The sequence below is a fragment of the Hakea prostrata genome, chromosome 2 (genome assembly GCF_041222555.1).
Source record: "Hakea prostrata isolate BN-2017 chromosome 2, UWA_Hpros_2, whole genome shotgun sequence".
In the NCBI taxonomy this organism is placed as follows: Eukaryota; Viridiplantae; Streptophyta; class Magnoliopsida; order Proteales; family Proteaceae; genus Hakea; species Hakea prostrata.
This window is the reverse complement of record NC_142601.1, coordinates 63,660,109-63,677,005: the sequence shown is the minus strand read 5'-3', so window position 1 is coordinate 63,677,005 and position 16,897 is coordinate 63,660,109. Positions and strand designations below refer to the sequence as shown.

Here is a 16,897-nt window from a genome sequence, read left to right as displayed (position 1 = left end):
TACTTTGGGAGGTTGTGTAGTTAGTTGAAAGACTACAATTGTATTATATACCATAGAAGCAAAGTATATGGCAGTGACTAAAGCAATTAAAAAAATTATTTGGCTGTGAGGCTTAATTAGAGAACTCATAATGGTTCAGGAGGTGATTGTTGTCCATTGTGATAGAGTGGTATTCACTTAACTAAAGATCAGATGTATCATTGGAGGACGAAGCACATTAATGTTCGGTATCACTATGTCAGAGAGGTAGTTGCTGAAGGCAATATCCAGGTATTGAAGATTGGTACTAAAGACAATCCAACTGATATGTTGACAAAGCCTTTATTTACTGACAAGTTCAAGCATTGCTTGGTCTTTATTGGAGTTGGTCGCATTAGAGCTTAGCCCACGAAGGGGCTATTGGAGAAGATGAAGATTATTCAGCTTCGTGGTTAAGGTGGAGGTTTGTTTTGTTTAGACCCAAATTCTTGTACCCGCTTTGGAAGATGAACCCGCACCGACATATTTTTGTAGGCGAGCCAAATGACCCGTTTACTCGATTGGAGTCTATATACATGTATCTTAAGTTTGCCTACCACATTATTGAGAGATTTGGGATTTTCCAATTAAGGTTTTGGGTGAGAATTCTTGTAATACCATTTTTGGCGATTAGTTGTGAGATCTCCTTCTGTTCTTCTTCCACATCATTAAAAACACTTCTTCTTTTCTCATGGACGTAGCATACTGCATTTGTGTTTTCGTTTTCTTTCTATTTCAATTTGCTATTTCGTGGTGTTTTTTTTAACAGGAAAAAAACATGAAGAAGGCAAAACCACCATTCACATGAGTAGTATCACAGCCCTTTATTTAGTATCTTGGGAATGCTTCATAGAAGATTTGTAGGGCCCAAAATCAGTTGCATGAAGATTTTATTCTTGGGAGATTTAGGATCTTTGTTTAATTTCTATTTAAGTTATACATGCATGTAGCTGATACATAAAGCCTAGTAGTTTCTAATTTTAATTACTTCCTATTTCTATATTCATAAGATTCTCTAGTCACTAGTAATCAGCATATTAGTTTATATTTTTAGTTTACTAACTTTCTATTTCTTGTCAAGATTTAGCCAAACTATAAATAGGCATTTACATTGCAATAAAGAGAACACTTTGGGAATAGAAAAAGAGATGAATTGAAGCTTTAGCAGTGTGGATTTGTACCCCCCCCCCCCCGCGTTCTTCTTATGAGTGTTCTTCCCCTTCTTCAAGACTGATTCTTCTGAGATTTCCCCTTCTTTCCCTTATCTTCTTTATCCTTCTTTCTTCTCTATCCTGTCCCCTAATAGATTCCTTCTCCAAAGTTGGCTGAGAAACCAAATGTAGATCCTTTATTTCTTCTTTCATTATTCTGTATTCTTCTTATTTCCATTTACTAAAGATCAGATTTTATTTTTCCACACCCTCTTCATCATTGTACATGTGACATGCAATTTTCTTGTCATCTCCTGAACTGCATTTTAGAATCTAGCAATCACCAAAGGCAAGAAGAACAAAAAGGCACAGAGACCAGTAACCTATAGCCAGCATACCCAACCAAAGTTCCAGTAATAGACTTGCTGATTACAATAGTAGCATTTCCATTCACATGGGAAGAAGAACTAACAAGAAGACAAACAATTAACAACCAACAAATGTTTCCTAGTAAAATATGAAGAAGGGAAAAAAAAGTAAAAAAGGATTCCATGATAGAGGAACTACCATCCCTGTTCAATCAAAAGCCTGATTAAATGGTAGGTTTCAACAGCTATTTCATGGATATGGAGAAGGTTCAAAGACAGTACCTCATTAGTTTCTGAGCCTGTAGCAATATACCCATCAGATACAGAGAGGCCCACAAAATTCTACAACCAGACGGCAATATGTCAGCAAAAAAGAAGGATAGAACAACACAGGAATGGATAAAACAATCACAAAAACTCAGCCTCGGCTACTTGGATCCAAAACAAAAAAAATTGGGGAAAAGTAGCAGTCAAAACGATGAGGGGAAATGATAAAGGGAATATGGAATGATATGGGAGTGTAAATTGGGGAAATAAATAAATAAAAAGGCAAAAGCAAAGATAGCCATTATTAATCTTATAAGACGGAAATCATCTGAGCAAACAGAATACACAATCAAGCAACAGAAAATTTGCAGGATTTGAATAAATTAACTTTTGACTTCCTTTTTTTCTTGAAGGGATTTTTTTTTTTTTTTTGGGGGGGGGGGGCAGTGTTGGGTGGGGAGGTGTACCAACTATGACCCAGAATTGCTACCAAAAAATGGGTTCCCACTGGGCCATTGGCCAGAGCAGATTGATCAGAAAATCTAAATTCTCATTAGCAAAGAGCATGGGATGGCATTGTTGATCAACTGGATTCAAGTGAGTTATGCCATGCAAGTTAAAGGTATTATAGCTGGGATATCTGTTATAAGATTTTTAAGAAAGAAATTCAAAGCACCAAGAAGAAAATCTTATAATCTCACTCTACTTTTTCCTTGATTTAATGAAAAACATAAGTAAATTATAAATGACAAAAGAAATCACAGAAACCCATAATTGTCAAAATGTGATACACATCATCCCATATTTAATTAACATTGGACCAGAGACTCTAGAACTAGAGAGATGCTGGGAAATGCCAAGGGAAACACTCTCCTCGCTTTGCTTCACATGGACCAGCTTGTGAAAGCATCAGGCATCTAAGCACATCAAAACTGACTGTCACAATATCTGGAATGCTGTTAATAACAAGCTCATTGTTACTCCCATGGTGGGAGATCTGCCGAGATCTTGTGAGATATCTCGGTTTTTTTCATAAACCGAGACGAGATCAAGGGCGAGATCTGCGAAATGGGATATCTCGCTATATCTCGCCATATCTCGCCCCAAATCTCGCCATATCTCGCTGGAACTCTTAATTTTTGCCATTTTTTTTTGCGGATTTCAGCCGAAGTTTCACTTGCAACTACTCTTAGCACATCTACAACATCAAAGGAAACTCAATCATCCTCTACTTATCTTATGAACTTATGCGTTAATGACTTATATAGAACTTCTAACGGTTGTATACTTTTATCATTCTATTCTCAAAAGTCAAGATTGTAATACTCATATGAATGTTATCTTGATGACATTTAAGTTATTTGATGTATTTGATACACTTGATTTTCATTTATATGCCTTAATGGTTTTATATTACATGTTATATAACCTTGCATTCTCTAATCTTATAGAATTTCGGTTTCACACTATGGGTAGACTTAGAAATCATACTTAAGGCTGTTTTCTCACAAATCCAAGGCCATTATTGTGTTCAAAAGGCCTTAAATAGGCTAAATACCAAGTTTTAACTCAACTGGGACCCTAAAAAACCCACCGAGATGGGCTACCGAGTTTTTTTTTTGGGTGAATAATATATTAAATAACTGAAAGAGAACAAGAGAACATATACAAGTGGGGAAAAGAGGGGGTGGGGGAGAGAACAGTCAATTTGAAGATTGAAGAGGGGGAGAGAGGCTCCAAGAACTAACAATCAGCCTATTTCTTAGAGAATCAGCAATAGGGGGTGGGCAAGAGAGCGAAGTCTCGTCGAAACATCAAAATAGATGGCATTCCAAATCAAATCACGGGATCGGGATTTGGAAGTCCATCTTCTCAGATTACGTTCCCACCAAAGATGGTGGATAGTGGCTGCAAAGACAAGCTTACCCACATGGTCACAGATAGAGGCACCTACAAAGTTTCTCAAGATCCATTTCCATTCTCGTTCAAAGCCAAAAGGGCGTCGCGATCTAGGCCAAATAGTGGCAAGGGCTAGGATCCAAACAAAGCGGGATGGCGGGCAACCAAAGAAGAGATGGTCCAGGTCCTCTAAATAGTTCCAGCAAGCGGCATAGTTGGGGCTAACAAGAATGTGGCGGCTAATGAGAAAAGCTTGGGTAGGAAGAGCAAGGTTAAGGGTTCTCCAAAGGGTGAGGGAGTGGCGAGGGATGTGGCCTTTAAACCAAACAAGCTTACACCATGGGACCGGGGGTGAGGGGGTTCTGAGGAGGTTCCAGGCTGAGGCAATGGTGAATGGGTTAGAGGGGGATTGAAGCCAGGTGATACGGTCCTCAACGAGGGAAAGGAGGGGGGGAGGGAGGGAGGTCCAAACCTGTGTGAGACAGGGGTGAGGGATGGTAGTCCAAGACCCAGAGGAAATGAAAGTGGAGAGGGGGGTGGATTTAGGGATACGAGAGTCATACACAGTTCTGGGACCAAGAAGAGTGAACAAGATACCCATCGGATGCCAAGGATCAAGCCAAAAAGAGGTTGAAAGACCAATAGAAATCTGGATAGAAATTGCAGAGATAGTGCGGTCCCGGAAAAGCAGGAGCTTCCTCCAGATCCAGGAGGGGTTAGCAAGGAGGAGACAGTCCAAAGGGAGTCATTCTTAAGGAGGTATGAATAGACCCAAGGGACCCAAATGGAATCATGTTTAGAGGCAATTTTCCAGATGAGTTTCATAAGGCACGCCATATTCATGTCAGAAATACGACGGATCCTCCTTCAGAATAGGGCAGGCAAATAGCTTTCCAAGGTATGGGATGGAGGAAGCGGGAGATCTCTTGGCCTTTCCAGAGGAAAGCGCAGAAGATAGATTCCAGAGAGCGGATAGTGGATTTGGGAAAGGAAAAGATACCACACCAATAAAGATAGGAGGATTGAAGGACAGAGCGGATGAGCACAACTCTCCCAGCAAAAGAAAGAAGCTTACTCTTCCAGAGTTGGAGCATTTTCCGAATATGGTCAAGCATGGGGGAGCAGTGATGGCGAGTAAGCCTACCAGGGATGAGGGGGAGGCCAAGATAGGTGACAGGGAAGGAGCCAAGGGAAAACCCCGTAAGTAGGAGGAGAGAGGCACGGGTAGAGTCCGAGGTACCAGAGAGAAAGATAGTAGACTTCTCGAAATTGACTCTGAGACCGGAGAGAGAATCAAAGAGAGAGAGAGTGGACAGGATAGATGAGATAGAGGAATGGTCAGCCTTAGAGAATATCATGAGATCATCCGCGAAGGCCAAGTGGGTGAGTTTCAAGGATCAACACTTAGGAATCGGAGAGATGAGCATTTGATCAGTTTTGGATTGAAGGAACCGGCAAAGAACCTTAAGGCCTAAGGTGAAAAGATAAGGAGAGAGGGGACATCCTTGACGGATCCCGACTCGAGAAGCAAAGAAACCCGCAGGGGAGCCATTAGTGATTACAGAGAAATGGGGGGTGGAGATGTAGGTCTCAATCCAATGGATGAAGGGTGGGGGGAAACCCATAGCCGATAGAACTTCACTAATAAAGTCCCAACGGATAGAGTTAAAAGCTTTGTGGAGATCAACTTTCATGAGGGCAGCAAGAGAATGGGCAAATCTATCAAAACCTCAAATAATCTCAACACAGAGGAGGATATTGTCAGAAATGTTGCGGCCAACAATGAAAGCGGATTGGTTAGGACTCACAAGAGAGGGAATGACAGACTTTAATCGATTGGCCAAGACCTTGGCGATGAATTTATAGAGGAGGTTACAGAGAGAAATTGGACGGAAGTCCGAAAGGGAGGAGGCACCCGGCTTTTTGGGGATGAGACAGAGAAACGTATTGTTGATGGATGAGAGCTGGGAAGGATTAAGGAAAAAGATACGGATAACATGAATGAGATCAACTTCAATGAAGTCTCAGGTGGCTAGAAAAAATCCTATACTGAAGCCATCCGGGCCAGGGGCTCTATTAGCTTTATGGGAATGGATGGCAGCATGGATTTCCTCGGGGGAGGGGATAGAGTAAAGGGATGACAAGAGGGATGGGTCGATGAATTTGTTAAGGATGGAGGGGTTAAGGGGTGAGCGATGAGGGATGGAGGGGGAAAGGAGATTCGAAAAGAAAGAGACAACTTCTCTTTGATGCTAGGAGGGTCATAGATCCAGACACCCCCATGAGAGAGAAGGCAAGGAAGGTTAATGAAATTGTGGCGAGCTTTGAGAGAACAGTGAAAGTAAGCTGTATTAGCATCTCCCAACTCAAGCCACTTGATTCGAGATTTTTGGCGGAGAAAGCTTTCCTCATGAGAAGAAAGCGAAGAGAGGAGCAAGGAAAGAGATTTCTTTTCCTCAGCCAAAGAAAGGCTAAAGGGATTAGCCTAGAGGAGATTGAACTCTGGAGAGATCAGCACAACAAAAGGAGACTCTAGATGAGATGTTACCAAAAGAAGACAAATTCCAGGAACGAAGAGCCTCTTTGGTATTACGAAGCTTACGAGCAAAAGCTACAAGAGGGAGAGAGTAGCAGTGGGTGGGCTGGGACTAAGCATTGGAGACAGTGGGAAGAAATGATGGGTTGGAGGTCAACATATCAAAGAATTTGAAGGGTTTGGGGCCAAAAGACAGATGATCAAGGAGATTAAGATGGCAAGGAGAATGATCCAAGAGGAGGGGAGGGGAGAAAAGGGCATGAGAAGAGGGGGAATGGGAAAGCCAAGGGTCATTGACGAGGAACCTGTCAAGCTTGGAAGCAATACGGGCATTACCAGATCTTCGATTTTGCCAAGTGAGATGGTGGCCACTCCAACGGAGATCGGAAACACCCGCATCATCAATCCAAGAATTGAAAGCATCAACAGTTAAGGGGTTAGGGGGGTTACCTCCAATTTGTTTGTTCGAGAAGCGAACAATGTTGAAGTCACCCCCAATACCCCAAGGTTGATCCACCAAGGAAGAAGAGATAGAATGGAGATCAGACCAAAGGGAGACTTTATCAGAAGGACGGTTGAAGCCATAGACAATGGACAGATAGAAAGAGGGGGATGAGGTAGAGGAAATGTGGAAATGTAAGATTTGAGAGGAAGAGAAGAGAAGAGTGGGTTGGAATTTTGAAGAGTCCCATAGGACCCAAATACAACCATTAGAAGAGTGGGAGGAGTTGGAGAGGAAAGACCAAGAGGGGGCAATGGAGTTGGCAATCCGACGGGCATTGTCACTATGAACATGGATTTCAAGTAATGCAAAAAAAGTAGCCTTAGACGAATGGATTGATTGTTTTAATTCAGCTTGCTTGTCAAGGGAATTAAGACCCCTTACATTCCATATAATGATGTCAGTCATTTAAATACACATGGGGATTAGCAGTGTTAATGTTGCATGGGGGTGGGGAGTCATCTTGCCAACTAGATATGCATGATTGAATATCCACTGAAAGAAAATGGGACGTCTCACACAAGGAAGAATTAAGGGGGAGGGAGATTCAAATATATCAGGATCAATGGTTGAAACCCCCCCCCCCCCCCCCCCCCCCCCCCCCCCCCCCCCCCCCCCTCCCCCCCCCCCCTCCTTCCTCCCCCCCCCCCCCCCCCCTTCTTCTTCCCCCCCTTTCTTTTCCCCCCCCCCCCCCCCCCCCCCTCCCCCCCTTTTCCCCCCTGTGCTAAAATAACCACTTTTTCTTTTGTTTTGTGCTTTTTTTTCTTTTTTTCTTTTTTCCTGGGGATGATAGTTTGGGGTGGAGCCCTTTCAACATTGATATCATGTCTTCTGGCTTGAAAATCGGAATAATGAGATTTTTTTTTTTTGAGGGGTTAAAAAGTGGATACATCAATTCTAATTACTGATCTATGCCGGTTCAAGACACTCAATTGGCGCAATGGTATAGAACATATTACATTTATTGTTATGAATCTTATGATGCTTGGTGAGATGAAGTTTGCTTTTAATCTTTTTTGGATAATTTTTCATAATTGTGATTCTTGAATTTTTTTATTTTCATTTTTATGATGTGATTGTTGAATGTTTGTTTAGTACTTTAGTTTATTATAGTATTTGTATTAAAGTATTTAAAAGTAGTAATATTAATATTGACTAAACCGCTTTGGTCGGTTTGTAGCGCTTAGTTGGAGGGTTTTGTTTAGAAGGTTTGGCACTTGGGCGGTTAGAACTGGGGGTGAGATGGGCGGGGGGGGGGGGGGTAGGTGGGCTTTTGTTGGTTTTGGTGGGCTTTTTGGTTTTGGGCCAGGGTATCTTCGAGTAATGGGTTTAAAGGGGTTGGGCTTAATAAGCGGGCCAGAGCCTGAAATGTTCAGAGGACCAAGAGAGGGAGGTGAGATGGGCTTTGGGCCAAACAGAGAGGGCCCAGTCGAGGTAGATATCGTAATTCCAAATAAAAGGTGAGGCGGTGGAAGGATAGAGGGGCTGAGAGAAGGTGAATGTTTGGCGAAAGGTTGCAGAGAGGCGTTGGTCAAAGAAGAGGAAGAACTTCTCAAAGGGGTAGGATGCAGAGGGACAGGGTTCACGACAAATTCAAGGCTATCATGAGAAGGAAAACATACCTGGAAACAGGTTATAGGCGCCAGTACAATCGGAGACCCAGGGTTAGCAGGCTTTAGGGGAGCAGCTGTTCGAGAATCGTCGATCAGGGGGTGATCCGACACGGCAGAGGTAGATACAGGCACAGTAGGCTCAGAAGGAGCAGTCTTCAACAGCAAGGCAGTCGTACGATGGATCTTCTTTTTATTCTTTTTCCTTCGATAAACATTTCCGGCGAGAGATGTTGCCGGCAGCAGAGTAGCAGTGGTAGCATCATCAGCGGCAGGAGTAGTGGTAGCATCAACAGAGATAAGTTCCAAACGGTCAATCAATTTGTGAGGAACAACTGATTCCAGGGGAGACATCAGTTCTACTAACGGAGGTGTCGGCAAGATAGCACAGTTCGGACGGCCATCATCAGCAGTGGTGGACAGCAGGATCGTCCGAGAAGATTGATTAGTAGCAGCGGTGTTCGTCGAAACAGCAGGTAGAGGGGCAGCAGAAGACGTGGCAGGGGCAACAGTGACAGGGGCAAGAGCAGCCGAGCACGAGTGGGTTTCGTGGCCAAAAGTTTGACAGAGGTGGCATCGCGAAGGAACCCAGTCGTACACGATAATTAATAAGCATGCATTTACCATTATTTATTTGATTTAATTCCCCATACTTATTTAATTAAAGAGATCTAATTAAGTATTTTTGTGTATTTTTCAGGAATAAAGAGATTTTGGATATTAGAGATAATATGGAGTAAAGTTGGCAAATATATTAGATATTGGTGGATTTTAAATCATGGCATTCAATCTTGCTGCTCAAAAAATCATGAAAAGTGAGATCTTAGCCAAATTGGAAATAGGTGGAGGTCTAAGGAACAAAATTGGTAATAAATCTGAAAATCGGGTAAACAGACCTACCTTCAGTATTTTGGGCATATCTCTCCGTATGAGCTTGGATTTCGATGATTCAAGATGCTATGAAACGATATTGAAAATATCTACAACTTTCCAGTTTTGAGTTTTTCCAAATTCCGAAAGAATAAAGGTCAAATCGACGGGTAAAGAGAGGGGATTCATTGTGTGCGGGAGACATAAAAGAGAAGCCAACCACAGAAAAGAGGACGGCGAATGCGGCTCTCATCTCTCTCATTGCTGAAGAAGAAGACCACATCTCTCTCTCTCTCCCTATGTTTCATCTTTATTTTTCTTATGAACTTTGTAATAATGAGTAGCTAGTTCCTTTGCTTTGGTATGTAGATGTACCATGCTTATTTCATTAAGTTGATTGTGTTTGAGTTTGGCCAAAGATGTTCTATAACTCAGCGAACTAAGCGTGCCAAGCTTCCGTGAAGGACGATAGTCTTGCGAAGATAGGGCATATCTAGGAAGACCATCCCTAATTTACTTTGAAGTATAAAGTTATATCGGTTAGGGAAAAGCATTGGGGATTCGAAATCCCAAAGATCTTCACATATTCACAGTTAACATTTTACATTAGTTAATAGATTTAGTTTAAATTTAGTTTTGTTAAATTCAATCTTAGTAACTTAGCCTTTTAGTTCCCCATAGTTCGACCCCGTACTTTCTGCTAGCTAGATTAGTATAGGATTTTATTTTTGATTGGTTAGCGACACGATCAATAATTTGATTAAGGTGCTTGCCAGAGTCGTCAAAGATAGAGATACAAGGCGGCAGGGGCTTCGAGGCAGGAACGTCAACACAGATACGAGCATAAAAGAGACGCTCCATCCTGGAAGTTTCCAAGTCCGATCGTAGAGGGCGACCCAACGCAAATCCGATACGGCTAAGGCAATCGCAGCTCCAAAACTCCAGGGGAAGTCCAGGGAGGTTGAGCCACAAGGGGAGAGAGTTGAAATCATCCCGGCGGAGAGGCATAGAGGGTTCCCAAGGCTTGATGAAAATTGGTGATTTCCCAACGTACCATGGGGAATCCTCAATGGCTTTGGAGTGACAAGCAGCAGAAGAGAATTTGAAGAGCAAAATCCCATTATCAATAACAAAAGATTCCAGGGAGCCAAGCGCGTTCCATTGTTTGGCAAGGGAGGCTTTGATAATGCCCAAAGAGAGGCAGGAACCTAGAAACTGACCCAGAACAGCAAGTTTCCAGCGGAGAACCTCAGGAGAGGTAGCAGAGGATGGGTAACGAACCAGAGGGTAGACCTATAAACGGACCGGATGCGGCTCGAATACACTAGTATCCGAATCCGAATCCGATTAGCAAATCCGCTATCCGAATCCGAATCCGAATCCGAATCCGATTAGCAAATCCGCTATCCGAATCCGAATCCGATTCCGGCAAAAATTTAGAGAAGGCATCCGAATTCGAATCCGAAATCAGATTTCGGATATCCGATAATAATTCGATCCGATAAAATATCCGATTATTGATTGATAATTGTCACTTTTTTACATTTTTTATTATATGTTTCTAATTTCTGATTACCGAATACTGCTATCTGAATCCGATTACCGGTATCCGAATCCGATTATCATCTATTTTTAAAGAAAATTTGTTAAAATACTTTACTCTATCCGGATATTATCCGATCCGAGAAGCAATTATCCGAATCCAAATCCGGTTGTTTAGCGGACGGATACGGATATTTTCCAGTAAGAAAATTTTCGGATACGGATGCCCTTAAACGAATACGAATGCGAATTCGGAGGTGGATTTCGGCTATCCATTTACAGGTCTACCAGAGGGACAAGGGAGCCAGGAGGAGAAGAAGAAGGAATGAAGGAGAGAATGCAATCAGGGGTGGAGGGTTGGAAAAGGGTGTTCCAGGCAGACGGAAAGGATTGGGAAGGAGCTTGGGGAGTTGGAGATGGCGGAGGATGGTTAGCAGAGGTGAGGGGGTTTTGGTTCAAGGTGGTGGAGGGGGACGGCAATGGAGGGTTAGGGGGCGGGGGATGGAGGAGAGGGATCCATCAAGGGACAGCAAAGAGAGGAGGGGAGAATGGTCGTCGGAGAAGAGACAAGGTTACCGGAGAAGGAGTAGAGGTCGTCGAAGATATCGGTTTTTCATGGTAGCGATTTCCTACCATGGTTACTCCATTCAAATCAACTGGATGATGTTTTCACTAAACCAATAACTCCTTTTCTGGCAAGTTTGTTTCAAGATGTACATGAGTGACTTGTATGCCCCAGCTTGAGGGGGAGTACCATATTAGAAGTGTGCCATGATATGGGGAGTGTTCCCATCATGGTTTAGCTCAGTATTTTGTTTTCTAGTCAGTCCGGGATCGTTTAAAGGTTTTAGATTTTGCATCGTTTCAAAGACTCCTACTAGGTTTATGAGTGTGGATCCCTTGTACTCTTTCTAGTCTCCTACTATTATAAATGTATTAGTTAGGGAGAGCCATAATTATCATGTCTACATATTCTTCAAACACTCTCACCTAATCTTCCTCATTTGCTTATTTTCTTCTCTTGCATGGGTGCTGATATGTGTGTAAAGTACTGTCACAGAAAATAAGGAAGGAGTGCTAAAGAGAAATCACCACCCCACCAAAAAGGCAGCTCCCTGATGCATTTTGACCCCAGCCCACCCAGACCCAACCCCTCCCCCTAAAAAGAGAAAGGGAAGGGTTCTCTTTTCTGTTCTTTTCCTTTTCTTTTGGGGGGGGGTGTTTGTGGAAGAAAATCCAAATCCTAACTTTTATTTGTGCAAATTGCAGCGGCCACAAATCAGCAGCCAACAACCAAGTTTCTTCTTCATGGTAATTCTATAAAGTTCAATCAATAGACCAAAGCAATGCCTAAAAAAGAATTAGAATTTATCACTAGTCATAGCCAGTTTCCTTAAGCAAAGACAAAAAAATAACTCTGGATGACAATTATTGACTACACAAAAAAATATTATTGGTTTGAAGGAATAAAAATGCATAACTCTACTGGTGCGGTATCTTCACCCTTCCCAAATCCACCATCCACTCTTTGGAATCCATCTTTTGTGCCTTCCTCTGGAAAGGCCAAGAAGTTTCCCGTTTTCTCCACCCTATTTGTTGGAAGACCATTTGCCGTCCCAAATCCGAAGGAGGTCTTGGAATCTGCCGTATTTTTTATATGAATATGACTTGTCTCATGAAACTCATCTCGAAGATTGCCTCCAAACATGATTCCATTTGGGTCTCTTGGGTCTATTCCTATCTCCTTAAGAATGACTCCCTTTGGACTGTCCCACTCCCTTCTAACCCCTCTTGGATCTGGAGAAAGCTCTTGCTTCTCCGTGGCCGTGCTCTTCCCACCATTTCTATCCAGATTTCCACTGGTGTCTCCACTTCTTTCTGGCTCGACCCTTGGCATCCGATGGATATCCTGTTCACTCTCCTTGGCCCCAGAACCATGTACAATCTTGTATGCCAAAATCCACCCTCCCTCTCCTCCTTTATTTCCTTTGGATCTTGGTCCACCACCCCTCACCCAAGTCTCACATAGGTTTGGAACTCCCTCCCCCCCCCCCTTCTCATCCCACTCTGAGGACCGCATTACATGGCTTCATTCCCTTTCTACCCCTTTTTCCACCGTCTCGGCTTGGAACCCCTCCCCCCAGGTCCCATGGTGTCAGCTTGTTTGGTTTAAAAGCCACATCCCTCGCCACTCCCTAACTCTTTGGAGAGCCCTAAACCTTGCCCTACCTACCCAAGCATTTCTCATTAGCCGCCACATCCCCGCTAGCCCCAATTGTACCATTTGTTGGAATAGTTCAAAGGACCTTGACCATCTCTTTTTTTGTTGCCCGCTCTCCCGCTCTGTTTGGACCTTAGCCCTGACCTCCATTTGGCCCAGATCGCGAGGTTCATTTGGCTTTGCTCGAGCTTGGAAATGGATCTTGAGAAACTTTGCTGGTGCCACTATCTGTGACCAATTGGGTAAGCTTGTCTTTGCCGCCATTATCCACCATCTTTGGTGGGAGCGTAGCTTGAGAAGATGGACTTCCAAATCCCGATCCCGAGATATGATTTGGAATGCCATCTATTTTGATGTTTCGTTGAGACTTCGCTCTCTTCCCCACCCTCCCTGTTGTTGATTCTCCAAGAAATAGGCTGATTGTTAGTTCTTGGAGTCTATCTTCTCCTATCCAGTCTTCTCCTTGACTGGCATCCCCCGTCACCCTCTTTCGCCCTTTGTACATGTCCTCTTGTTTGCTTTCAGTAATTTAATTTATTATTCATCCAAAAAAAAAAATGCATAACTAGAGTGAAAACAAGTTAAAAATATTCAAATTCAAAAAGAAAAGTTGAAAAAAAAATTATTTTTTTTTTCCTTTTTCTTCCATTTTTTCAGGATCTTCACACATAAACTTGCGACCCTGTTTAGTATAACATATGCTTTCACATCTAGAAACTTATTTGAATCAAGAAGAAAATGTACCTTTGTATTTGTGTGCCCTGTGAAGGTTTGAAGTGGACTGTCTAGCATCCCAGACGAGCATGCTGATAAATCCCAAAGCTTCAGTGTGCTATCAGTGGATGCAGAAACAAGAGTGGCTGAATCTACAAACTTCACATAACTCACAGTCTTACTGTGACCAACTAATGTGTAGAGAGGAACTTTTATGCTACGAAGATCATAGTAATAGATTTTATGATCTGCTGAACCTATTGCAACTGAATGTGCAGAATCAGGAGGGAACTGCACACAGCAGATGTTAGCCTTTGCTTTGATAGTACTGAGACTTCCCCTCTGCAGACACATGTAAGGGAAGGAAAAATTATACATCAAGATCAAAACATAATGTGGTAAAATTAACAGATGAATTCTACCTAAAAAGAAAAATTAACAGATGAGAAGCATGTTTGGATTCAAAGCAGACATCAACCAAGGGTCAAATATACCTGATTAATATTCCATAGTTTAACTGAGCCATCATCACTTCCACTAGCTAACTTGGTTGGATCTGCTAAAGAAAAGTCTACCGACCATACACGTTTCTCATGCTCCCTCATTTCTGTAAATACCTGACCTCTTGTGACGTCCCAAACCTGACCACATTTGACATAGGTGATAGGTTAATGGAATATCATACTAAACATAAAATGAAAAATATAACACAGATAAAGGCTTGGTGCACCTGCACGATGCCATCAAAGTCACTTGAAGCAATCTGGCATTTGATATAACCATTCCAACATATACTTCCAAGTTTTGATCCACTAGACATCTCGATAACAGGATAATGAATGTCTCGGTCTTCATTTAGAATTATGTCACTTTCAAAAATTTTAATTTTCCTATTGACACCAGCTGTAGCAAAAAATTCTCCATCACGATCAAAACTCAAAGAGCACACAAGGTTGGAAGAATTTAATAGGTCCCCTTGCTTCAGGTCTGCCCTTACTTTTAACTTGCTGAATGATAGATATTTGCACAAACCCTCAAGGAATGGATTTATCCATCCACTTCTTCTATCTTCAGCAAAACCCTCCTTGAAAGCTACATTATCAACAGACCAGCCATCAGTTACCACAATTGACCCCCTTCCACTACTACTGATTGGAGAGCATCTGTTATGTGGTTTTGCAGTTGGCTTTGTAAACCTGCATCTTGTTGAGAAGTAAGCAGCCTCCAATTTTTTAAAGTTCTTCATCAGTCGATAATTTTTGGATAATATAGTTTCCAGGTGTTCTGGCTTCTGTACCTCAGCTTGGTTCCCATAAAGTTCTTCTTCATCAGAAACCTGAAATCCTTGCCTGACACGTTTCCTGGACCCCAGGGCAACTGACCCCTCTTCTATGGCAAGATTCAGTGATTGGTGACCTAGCTTTTTCAATGCTGAGTTATCATCCTTGTTTGGTTCTGGGTACAAGCCCTCCTTCTTTAGGATACTGTTTCGCTCAAGAACTTCTTCAATATCAGAAGATAGGCAGCAAATGGCATAGCGCAATTTATCAGCAGCTTCTTGTTTTCTTTGTTGCACATGTAACAGGAAGTCCAACACAAATTCCTGTTCTTCAATTTGCTCTTTGAGACTTATAGCTGATTGGTGTTCTTCCACATTGGTACTTGGTTCATTGAAGAACTCACTTTTCAACAGGTCACTGATAATTATAAGAGAAGAATAATTAGTATCCAACTACTTTAATCTCAGGGAGTGCAAAGACTACAGCTGACATAAAGGACACAATGTAGATGCCATCTCAATTATGATTCTCAGACAAGAAGACAAAAAATTTTCAGTCCAAGGGGGAGAGAAGATTTATTTAAAAAAAAAAAAAAAAAAGGTTGACATGAGGAGGAAAATGTGTGTCCAATGTGACACCTAAAGTAATTAAGAAGGTAAAAGTCAGGATACGTTGAGGACCCACCCAACATCAAATATCACTAGATTAACAATAAACAAGATTCTTTATTCATAACTTGTAAGCCAATGATAATAGGAGGAAAACACATAATTTAATTTCTAATGATTAAAAGCACTAAATTGATGTAATTAATCACCTCAATTTGAAGTATACGTGTCAGGTTAAGTGTGCCAAGGAATTAATTATGACCATCGCCTTTCTAATGCAAGGCAGCTAATACTCTTCCTGTGTCGAAAGGTAACTTTCATCTACCAATGGAGATCCAGTCCTAAGCCTATCAATCAAAAAATATCTACAACCATGAGGTAGATAAATAAAAGAGAAAAGACAACAAATATAAGTAACATATTTTTCAAGTCTGCCAACATAAATTTTTCTAGTTTGTCAACATCAAGTCAAGCAGATGAGCGACTTCAACAAGAATATAAATCAGCAGAGACATCTTGAAAGCCTAAGTAACAAACCAGTTTAGCACCCAAATACAGCATATGTTATCAATATGTTATCAAATGGTGCAAACCCCACAAACTTGCCAGCAAGTTCTTGTTAACAAACTCTTCGAATGTTTGTCATTATTCCCATGTTCCAAAGTTAATCAAAAGCCTTTCATTGAAAGTAATAAATAAATATGTCAATCTTTTCATATCAAGTTGTAATGGATAGGATTAGAAATTGAGCGGCTTAATAGCAGAAATGGATGACTAGCTAAATGCATTACTGTAGCAGCTGAAATTTTATCAGTTAAGAGTATCTTTTGTTCACTACATTCAAAGTGAATTCTCAGCATGAATCCTAAAGGTGGAAAAAATACTATAGCCTACTGGACATGATAATAATTTTTTAATGTCATAATTCTATTTCCAAAAATAAAAATAAAACATTTTTCTATCTAAATCAGAAGGCAGCAAATTTCACTTTACTCAGCCAAAGAGAAATCCTGTCGGTCAATCAGCAGGATAGAAAGGCAAGGAACAAATGCAGATAAGTAATGCTGCACCCACCTCATCTTAGGCCTAGAACTAGGCTCAGGGTGCAATAACCAAAGGCAAAATGAAGCTTCTTTTGGCCATTTCAACAGCAACTGAGGGGGTAGAACTCGATGCTGGAGATTGGACATTGTTCTGATCCTTTCACCCATCAAGCTACACGGACAGAATAACTGCTTGTAAATAAAGCATCATGGGTTTAAAATTAGACGAAGGACCATAACAAAGCCTACGTTTCAACATCCGATTAGA

General features: G+C 41.7%; 1 protein-coding gene across 2 annotated transcripts in view; it reads right to left on the bottom strand.

The window, feature by feature from the left end:
* The window catches only part of LOC149025631 (protein SPA1-RELATED 4-like), a 30,791-nt gene that overhangs the window by 11,921 nt on the left and 1,973 nt on the right, over window positions 1-16,897 (bottom strand). For both annotated transcript variants that reach the window (XM_089145834.1, XM_089145835.1), the window contains exons 3-7: window positions 16,661-16,818; window positions 14,429-15,395; window positions 14,193-14,339; window positions 13,729-14,040; window positions 1,820-1,879 (exon numbers count right to left, since the gene is read on the bottom strand). In XM_089145834.1, the coding sequence (XP_089001960.1) occupies window positions 1,820-1,879; window positions 13,729-14,040; window positions 14,193-14,339; window positions 14,429-15,395; window positions 16,661-16,818 (1,644 nt within the window). The remainder of the gene's footprint in view (window positions 1-1,819; window positions 1,880-13,728; window positions 14,041-14,192; window positions 14,340-14,428; window positions 15,396-16,660; window positions 16,819-16,897) is intronic.